General features: G+C 40.0%; 2 protein-coding genes across 9 annotated transcripts in view; both read left to right on the forward strand.

The window, feature by feature from the left end:
- Nucleotides 1–6,180, forward strand: part of arhgef1 (Rho guanine nucleotide exchange factor (GEF) 1) — a 40,992-nt gene extending 34,812 nt beyond the window's left edge. For 6 of the 8 annotated variants that reach the window (XM_065957589.1, XM_065957591.1, XM_065957592.1 and 3 more), the window contains 9 exons: nucleotides 521–688; nucleotides 782–869; nucleotides 957–1,064; nucleotides 1,194–1,246; nucleotides 1,354–1,497; nucleotides 1,618–1,743; nucleotides 2,197–2,387; nucleotides 2,883–2,987; nucleotides 3,352–6,180. In XM_065957589.1, the coding sequence (XP_065813661.1) occupies nucleotides 521–688; nucleotides 782–869; nucleotides 957–1,064; nucleotides 1,194–1,246; nucleotides 1,354–1,497; nucleotides 1,618–1,743; nucleotides 2,197–2,387; nucleotides 2,883–2,957 (953 nt within the window). In that variant the 3' untranslated portion in view covers nucleotides 2,958–2,987; nucleotides 3,352–6,180. The remainder of the gene's footprint in view (nucleotides 1–520; nucleotides 689–781; nucleotides 870–956; nucleotides 1,065–1,193; nucleotides 1,247–1,353; nucleotides 1,498–1,617; nucleotides 1,744–2,196; nucleotides 2,388–2,882; nucleotides 2,988–3,351) is intronic. The other 2 variants (XM_065957590.1, XM_065957593.1) reach the window with 1 other exon arrangement.
- A 166-nt stretch (nucleotides 6,181–6,346) lies between these two features.
- cd79a (CD79a molecule, immunoglobulin-associated alpha) lies at nucleotides 6,347–9,741 on the forward strand. The gene is made up of 5 exons (XM_020650384.3): nucleotides 6,347–6,506; nucleotides 6,885–7,211; nucleotides 7,898–8,013; nucleotides 8,736–8,798; nucleotides 8,990–9,741. Exons 1-5 carry the CDS (start codon nucleotides 6,467–6,469, stop codon nucleotides 9,113–9,115), a joined length of 672 nt encoding a protein of 223 aa, XP_020506040.2. The 5' UTR covers nucleotides 6,347–6,466; the 3' UTR covers nucleotides 9,116–9,741.
- Nucleotides 9,742–9,891: the final 150 nt, after the last annotated feature.

A 9,891-nucleotide genomic window follows, 5' to 3' on the forward strand; every position in this document is an offset into this window, starting at 1 on the left:
CCTCTTTAGAATCCAACGAATGACATCACTGAGGCTTCGTACATATTTTAAACAGACTATGGGAAGGACGCACCAGGCTCACTTGGATATTTATTATCTTATTTGAAGTAATACACTTTAAACTCTCTGGCACACAGGCAAAAAAAAAACAAAAAAAACAAACACAGAGCATGATTTATTCTGGGATATTTAAATTTATCAATGTTTCTGTTTTCATTTCCCTTTTTTCAAATGTGAAGATAAAGGTTTGCTTTAAAAAGAAAACCAGCTGCATTGCAGGGGCTTTTTAAGAGATCTCAATTATTCTGTTAACTTCAGTTTTTTTTTAAGTTTAAATTGAATGCTGTTACTTTAGTTTAATTTCAATTCTCTTAATTTGGTAAGGTCCTATGCAGCCGTTTTACATGATAATCAAAGCCATTCGCTTTAAAAGCTATGTGAAATTGGTTATAATAAATATATAATGTAAAACAAATCTAAAGCTATATGAATTTAAAAAAAATGTCTCTGTGTCTCCTAGAGGTGCAGTGCGTGTTGCTCGGGGATCTGCTGGTGCTTCTGCAGAGACAGGATGATAAGATGGTCCTCAAATGCCAGAGCAAGAGCAACATCGCCATTCAGGAGGGAAAGCAGATGCTGAGCCCCATTATCAAGCTGGACTCAGTCTTCCTTCGAGAGGTGGCCACAGGTGAGCCTTACAAAGTATATACACAAATAAATAAACACAGACACTTCCACTGCAGGATCAGTGTAGCTCAACCTTCTGCTTCTTCCTGTTAAGATCGAAAGGCCTTCTATGTCATATTCACTTGGGACAGCGGGGCTCAGATCTATGAACTGGTGGCTCAGTCGCTTGCAGAGAGAAAGATGTAAGTGTCATTGAGAAAAAAAAAAAAAAAGGATGAATCATGTTTGTACCAGCGGGTAAATCATGATTTGTGTTTTTGTGTTTGCAGCTGGACTGATGTGATTAAGACAGCAGTGGATGATCTGAAGAAGACCGGAACACCCTTAAAGTTGACGCTGCCTCCTGGAAGCGGAGGACCTCCCTTCAGTCCTTTCTCGTATGTGTGTGTGTGTGTGTGTGTGTGTGTGTACCTACTCTGTGAATAAAAAACAAGATGTATTCATCACCTGCCAGAGTTCACCCATCTTAAAATATCTCATTTCTTTTGCCATCTTCTTTCCGTCAGACTGACTGCCCCTTTGAGCCCGACGGAGAATGGAGGTTTGAAAAGCAGCAGTGGTGAGATGGCCGCGCTTCATCAGCCAAACACTTAAACAACTTTGTTATTATTTCACATTTCTAAGATCTTGAACCAAACTGAAGGCCTGCCCTGTTTCTGTCTTCAGATCAAGATAAGGACAGCTTGACAGATGATAAGTCCTTAGACCCCCGGCACAGGCTGATCGATTTCCTGTCGGACAAAGGCTTCGACTTGATCGGCCACTCAAACAGCGATCAGGAGAAGGTGGCTAACAATGCTTTGGATGAAGGTGAATGGAGGTCCTCCTTTTGCTTATTATAGATCGACTTTCATTAAACTAACTGCCCCGTCTTTTATAGCAGCTTTCATGTCCTTTTAATAAAACTGCCGTATGTGTCTCCTGCGTTAGTCATGTTGCTGAAAAGGCTGTTGATCGGCAGCATCAGCCTATCAGAAGACTCGCAGCCTGATGAAGAAAACGCAGAGGACCAATCAGAGCGGCCCAGCCAAGAAACAGATGGCTCTCTGTCAACAGGTACTGCAGACATTATTGTAACTGACATTTTGGGAAATACATATTTTATTCAATGTCTTGCAGTCAGGCAGATTAGAAGATTGAAGCTAGCAGTAACTTGATCTTAGAGTAAAGACCAGCTGCAGGAGAATAAGAAAACTTGCCCATTTCATCCATAAGATATGCTCTTTATAAATACTTTGGAGGTGCTGGTGGGCCATTTTCGAAGTAGCCAGACTGGATATTTTGAACCTATTTGGAATCATTATGCTAAGCTAAGCTTATATTCTCCTAGCTGCAGTTCATATTACAAAGAGAGATGAGATAGTGTTCATCATCTTTGCATCTGAAGAGAGAAAGCTTTAAATCAAAGGTTTAAATGGTGTGAAATATCAGTTTAACTGGTCTAAATCCCCAGTAATTCAAAACAGAAATGACTCTTGACTCGTCTTAATTGAGTGTTTGCATCCTCAGAAGACGGCCAAACCACAGACAGGGCAGCGCAGGAGGAGGAGGAGAACGATAACTTGTGTGAAAAAGAAGGTGCAGGGATGAAGGGAGAGGAGGAGAAGAGCATCAGCGCGCCTCTGGTGCTGTCCCAGGAGAGGATGGAAGAAGTGTGCAGGAGGCTCCACAGTCTGCAGGAACAACTAAATAGACTACAGGTGAGGGGAGGTGAACAGAGAGAGAGACATGAGAATGTTGAGAAAACCTTGCAGAGAGCAGATGGTATGACGGGGCAGGTAAAGATGAGAGACATAACAAAAGATGGGAGCCGGCTGGAAAGAGACACACAGTCAAACATGGAGGATTTCACTGAGGATAACTTAAGTAAGGAGCGAGCTGTGGTGTAGTTTGGACAAATGGGGCCAAAATGGCACAAAAGAGAAACTAGAGAATAGAAAACCATTTAACCACTGCTGTTATTGCTTGGCTCAAAATTGCTTTGTGAAATTGGACTTCTCTGAAAATGGCTATTATGTCCAGCGCTTGCAATGGGATGTGTCAGAGAAGCAGCGAGGGAGACGAAGAGAGGATGTTAAGAGGAGGAGGTTGAAGTGTGTGTTTTTGTGTGTGTATGTGTGTGAGAGAGGGGGGCTGAGGGGGATGCAAGTGCCTGTCCTCGGTTCCTAAGGTGTTATTGATTTTGTGTGTTGCAGACTGTAGAGGAGGAGCACCACAGACTGCAGGAGGCCCTTTCCAAGTTCTCTCTGGAGGGGGGAAACTTCCAGTAAGACACCACCACGCCACCTGCTGGCCTTAAGGTGAGAACACTGAGGTAGAAATTTAAAGGGAGAGAAGACAAACTTATTATTAACTTATCTTAGCACTTTTATAATTTTTCCTGTTTTCATTTTTAAGTTTCTTTCTTTATGTTATGTTTAATTGTTGGTCCTCCATAGTTCTGGGGAGGGAGGGAGAGAGGAAGAGAAATGGGGGTCAGAAAAAAAAAAAAAAAGTGCGACTTTCTTCCTTCCTGTACTACATCAACATTCATTATTTGTGTGTCTAACTGGAACTGAAACTGTAAAAGTAAAAAGGACAAATACAGGATTTGAATATTGAGCAGGGGAAATGTGTTTATCATGAAGGTCATTGACTGTAATGTCTTTATTTTCTTCTCCTTAGATTTGTACTGATGCTGGTTTGAAGTGCAAGAGTTCCTTTCAATGGCTCTACCTGGAAAATCCTAAATCCTCACACCTGGACCTTTTGCTGCCTAAGAGGGGCTTTTGTGCACAGTGCAGTGGTTCAGTGATGAATCATGGGAGGTGTGTGCAGGTGTAAGTGCGGATGTTTGTGTGCATTCTTAATAGAGTGGTACACATACAAACGGGACCTCCTGCTTTTGAGCGGGGGGTTGTTTTTGTGGATGGGTGCCAAGAAAACAAAAAACTAAAGCAATATATTTTTTTGCAGTGAGGAGAGATGCTGCCTAACAAGAATCTTATGATTGTGATCTGCTGTAACACACATACGCACACCAGAGACACGCATGCCAGAAAATAAATTACATTATTGCCAAAAGTAGATGTACAAAAGATGAGAAATGAGCTGTAACCAGGTGGAGCCTTAAAGGGCCAATGTAGCGTTTGACGATTTATTGAAACTACTACTGCTGATATCTAGTGTTATTTCTAGTTCATGCCAAAGCACCACAGAGATGCACTTTGTTCAAACTAAAACAAGTCGACACCCGCACTGTTTTTGCAACATTTACTTTATTGCTCTCTATTCAATACAGTCTGGGCTTCATGTAAGCAGCCCGCATTATTTAGAAGATTTCATTCATGAAAGTGTGTGTATGTGTGTTACAAAGTTTTTAACTGCTTGTTTGGAGGGTTCTTATTGTTCTAAGGTCAAATAGAAACATTTATAAATAGTGGCACTATAGGTAATCAGTGCTGTCAGTAATGGAGATTTGTTTTTATTTATTCCTCTGTCGGGTCTGTGTTGCCTCACCTGAGTGAAACTGTTACAGCACTGGGCCAAAGGAAGATGGAGAAGTGAGACGGAGAAAAGAAAATACATATGAGAAGGTGAACTGATAATGTGTACATTAGATGGAGGTAGAGAGAGAAGGGGAGCGATGATGGGATTGGGAGCGAATTCAGAGAGAGGTTGGGTTGTTGCTTTGGTTCATTTGAAACTAGTTTGGACACGAAAACCTGAAAATAGGATTTGCATTCACTGGACTGGAGTAAACATAGACACACACAGAAAAGTACTCACAAAAGTCTCTTAATGTTGGCTGTCTACTTTCCCCACTCAAGGTTTACATCCCCACGATCCAAACCACAGACATAATACATCACATAATATGACTATAGAGTCACAGTAGAAAAACAGATTTTCTTCCCCTTGTTGCAGCATTTGCATCAAAATTGAGCCCTGTCTGCCTTTGTTTTTTATTCAGATTGATTGTACTTGTGATTATGATAGTGGCATGACTGTGTCTGTGCACACAGGACCAAAGACGTAACAAAGATCCTCAGACCAGCTGTTATTGTCTCGCTTGAACTATGTAGTGACACGATGCTGCCAAAATCCCCCAAAACTCCAACATGTGGTCAATGAAGTGAAGGGATTCAAAAAAGTGTGTAAAAGAATAATTCATTGGCTGTCGTTAAAATGATCTGGTTTTCAACTCTTGGATAAATGTAGAAATTACAGAGATGACGATTGTCAGACGTCCCAAGCCCTATGACCAAACCAAAACCAAATGTATAGTTCTGTCATCCCCCGCATGGGAAATGGTTCCAGCAGTATAAACAAAAAGGACAGGACTACAAGACAGTGAAGTCAGACGAGGGTACAAAGGAAACTGAAAGTTTGGAGGAAGGAAAACAGCAGTCTCATTCCAAAGTTCCCCTCAGCAGTTCTGTAATCATGATCACTTCCTGATATGCATTCTCATCCCCCTTTCACCTTACTGAATCTCAGTATGAAATTATGCAAATCGTTTAGTTCCATAATTCCTTTGACGGTCACAAGTTAATCATAAAAGCTTGTGTTATAGCATCACTGCAGTCTCTTCCTGTGTCTTCCTCTTGATGTTGAAGGAAAACAAAATGTTTAAAAAAAAAAGTAACAATTATCACCCCTATTTTCTTTTAATAAAGCTAATTAGCGGCACATCTTGATAAGACCCTCACCTGTGACTGCATGATCACCTCATTCTTCACTGTCCATATGTTGTTGCATATTTCAATTGATTTACTTTTCCGGGCCCATGAGGTTTTTGTTACTGTTTCCAAAACAAGCTTTTGTAATTATGTACTGTGTATTTGCCCATTGTGAAGAGAGAGGAGAGGCTTGTCTGTAACGTTGTCTATGAACCAATGAAATTAACAGAAATGAGTCCAGCTCCCAGTGTCCACCCGCTCTGTATTGTGGTGAACAAGCTAACCAATGGGATACATTTAAAAGACATCATCTCACACCAGAAATGTAACTTACAGGCAATTCTAGCTCTCTCCTCCCTCCGGATGCCTTTTCCTCATGAGTTCTAAATACAAATACCTAGATGTATAGAAATGTATTTATAGAGTGGCGCCTTGTTCAAACGATCAAGTTGTTTTCTGCATAAAGGGCTCCTGAGTCTGTAAACACAATCAAAGTTGTTCTGGTAAGGCTGTGACTCTGACCTCTGAGTCGAGATATCGACCAAAAAAGCATTGACAGGTCAACCCAGGATTCAGATTTTGTTTCCAAATCCATCAAATCAATAGGACTCAAGCCCTCCACCAACTCAGAAAAAGACACTGCTTATTTTCTTTTGTTGACATTTTGTCTATCTATAAACAATGAATATGCAAGAACTATACTGTGTATTTGGCTTTTTGATTTTTATTGTGTAAGATGCTCTTTAATGATGTACACTTCAGGAAAATTGTGGTACGTTCTGTTTTTTAATTCTTCATTTTTTTTTTTTTTAATAAATTGGGGAAATAAAAATCCTGTCTTGTCATTTCATACACTTATAATCATAAGCCCCATGTAGTTACAGGTTACAGGTGAGTTGATTTGACTCTGTATGGGTGCTCTCTAGTGCATTCAGCTTTAACTTGCAAATGTGGAAAGTTCCAAATCCACTGAAGCGTAAATCCTGACAGTGAAAAGCAAGAAAACCGTGTGTTAGTGCAACAACAACTTAGACTGTCATTAGTGTTGTATGAACAATTTGATCTATTCATTCACTATTGTGGCCCGTTTCCTCTCAAGATTAAAACCATTTTAAGCAATGGGGACAGTTACAAACGTTCTTCTCTGCAGCTTTGTTGGTGAGTCAAATCAATTTAATACTCACTATAATCTTTTCTTGATACAATGTAAAAAAAAAAAAAAAAAACAACAGTTTATGTTTGTGTCTGTGTCGAGGCAATTATTTTCTTGGTTAAGTAGAAAATAGGCTTTTCTTCATATTAGTTCATCAAAGCTGAATATTTTAAAGTACTTTATAAACGTATCCTTTGTTTTTTTATATATATTGAGTTCTGCTTCAGTGAGCCAAATCTCCTGTCAGAGCAGGTGGTGATGTTATCATGTTACATGTTGGCTCCAGTTTAGTTAGTTATTGTGAACATTTAAAGCTTGACTTATTGTCTCCATGGGGGTTCTCAGTAAAACTATCATCTTAAGTATTGCTGCTCCTTCCACAGTGGTCATCGCTCAGGCTGAGGTGACTTTGAAGGCAGACAGGCCCTTTTTGTGGGTGCAGCCCGGACAGACAGCTGTCCTGGAGTGCTGCTACACCAACAAAGGGAAGTTGGAGAGTTTCAAGTGGATTCGATATTTTCGTGAAGGCAACCACACCATAGGTCCAGCTAATGTGAATCTGACGGACCTTGTGACTCAAGATGTAGACTCCAAAACATCCTGTGGCGTTCTGAACTTCCTCACGGTCCAGCCGGAACACTCTGGCATGTACCAGTGCTGGCTGAAGGACAGTAAATGCTTTACGCATGGCACCTACCTGCACGTCTACAGTGAGTGAATGAGAGGAGCTTTGTGTGTGTGTGTGTGTGTGTGTGTGTGTGTGTGTGTGTGTGTGTGTGTGTGTGTGTGTGTGTGTGTGTGTGTGTGTGTGTGTGTGTGTGTGTGTGTGTGTGTGTGTGTGTGTGTGTGTGTGTGTGTGTGTGTGTGTGTGTGTGTGTGTGTGTGTGTGTGTGTGTGTGTGTGTGTGTGTAATGGAGTCAAGTGAGCTCTAAGCACTACTTACACCTCATAAGCCATAAATCCTGTTAACTGACGTCTAACTGAGAGCTGTGTGAGTGGCAGCAGCCTTACATATGTCAGCTTTGTTCATCTTTATATCTTTAGGATGGTCTCATCACAGTCTGCTGCCCTTTCATTTCCTTTAAATAGCACCAAGATTAGATCAGGCTGTTATCAAGCTAATGTGCCGAGCATTTGTCACACATTTTCTATCATAATCTTATTAAAGACAGATGTGCAGAAATGTAAAACGACCACTAAACTCCTCTGGGGATTATGTGTGAGATACGTACTACATGAGTGAGTTTTACCTAATGATGCGTGATATATCATATGTGTAAAACTTCTTTAACTTAATAATGCAGTTGTAAAAAGACCATAAGATTCACGCTCAGTTCCTTAAAAAAAAGGTGTGGTATGCAAGTAAGTGGTTTTATTTGGTTGTCTGTTTTATTAGAACCGCTGGAGAAGATAATAGACCTGAGTGAAGGCACCAAAAACAAGATCCTTATGGCTGAGGGAGTGTTGCTTTTATTTTGTGTGCTCCTGCCTTCTGCCATTCTTCTCTACCAGGTCAGTATGCCACCTTGTTATGACTGCCTGTATGTTTTCTTAATTTAATTTAATTCAAACTTTTAACCTATTTAACATTTATTAAGCCTGGAAACCCTCACTGAGATTAGAAATCTGTCTTCCAAGAGGGTCCTGGCCAAGACAGACAGCAGCACAGTTAACAAAGTTACTGACAAACAACACACAGCCATAGAAACATATATAGTATAAGATATAAACTCTCATTCATCCAGGTCATGATAATATACGATAAGTGACTATAATACATTTAAAAAACATGAAATGCCGAACTAAAACTGCAAATATAAGATTGCCCTCAATTTCCAGACAGAACATCTTCAGCCAGATATGTCTGCCTCACAGTCATGTAACATCCACTTAAAAGCATCCAATAAGAGCATATCATTACATTTCAGATATTATGTAATTTTGTTCCAAGTAAAGGGAGCAGCAAACTTTAACGCCTTTCTCCCCAGTTCAGTTCTGACCTATGGAACTGACAGTGAGAAAAGGTCCTGGGACCGAAGATAATAAGTCCCTGTAGATAAGAAAACAGCAGACCATCCAACGTGTGCATATAATCTACCATGATGAGTGAGGGCTTTCAAATGAGTGCTAAAGCTCAAAACTGAATGATACAGTGTCCAGAGCAGGTAAGGTTCTTAGAAGAGGTGTGCATATATAAAACATCAGCATTGTTAATGTCTTCTTCCCCCTCACAGTCAAAGAGACATAACAATCTGGAGATGAAGAAAGTGAAGATGCAAGAGGAAAACATATATGAGGTGAATATAAAAACGAGTCACACCCTCTCTGAGTCACAGACATATCATGACAAGTTCATGAGAAATACAAGACCTGTTTTTAAAAAGGGAACAAGGATCGGCATGGACATGTTGTGTGACTAATCAGTTGACATCAGCCATTGATTTTTTTGTTCTTATTTGATCTCCATCTTCCTTATCTCACACAACAGGGGCTGAATCTGGATGATTGCTGCACCACATATGATCAGATTGAACGCTCGCAGACACAGGGCCAGTACCAGGATGTGTGCAATGTTATGGAGGAAGAGGAGGAGATCCAGCTGGAGAAACCTTAAATCAAACGGAAAAAGGGAATGGAAGAAAGTGTATAAGATAGCTGAAGTCTAAGTGTGTGCTTTCTTAGTATTTGACTTTTGCCGATAAGAAACAAGAGATAAGATACTTTAATGCCATTGTGTAAATGCAATAGAATTTTCTTGGTGACAATCAGCCCAGCAGCAATAGACAAGATAAAAATACAAACATGCAGATAAAAGATAAAGAAATAAAACAGCATATATAACATAAATATGTAGTGCTTTTGCATATTGGGTCCAATTTGTGGCACATTAAAGAACGCTGTAAAGAAAAGTCCCTAGCAGCTGTTTGAAGGTGTGTTGTGTGTGATTATGTGCAGGGTGGTGGTGGGGGGGGGGGGGGGGGGGTGGTGTTCGTGGCTTATATTATCTAGGTAGGTTCTTTGGATGAGGCTCAAGATTATATTTTTGACCTTGGAAACAGCAGTTGAAAAAAGAACATCTGACTAAATGGTCCAGGATCATAGAAACCCTCCATCGCCATCATTCTACATATATATGTTATATAGATCTTTTTTATTTTTTCTTCGATACATAACGCTTCATATGTTTTGTTTTAAAAAGGCTTGTGCTTTGAAACATAAATATGCTACATTTGTTGTCAATCAATTTTGTTTTCATTTTTTCATCTGATATATCTGTCTCTTATACAACTCAGTGTTTGACCTATAGTTATAATAAAGGGAACTTGCTTGTAAATTCATATACCCAATTCCTGAAAAAATAAATACAAGTTTTTCTGACCTTTCAGTCCC

This window comes from Labrus bergylta, chromosome 8 (assembly GCF_963930695.1).
Source record: "Labrus bergylta chromosome 8, fLabBer1.1, whole genome shotgun sequence".
Classification (NCBI taxonomy): domain Eukaryota; kingdom Metazoa; phylum Chordata; class Actinopteri; order Labriformes; family Labridae; genus Labrus; species Labrus bergylta.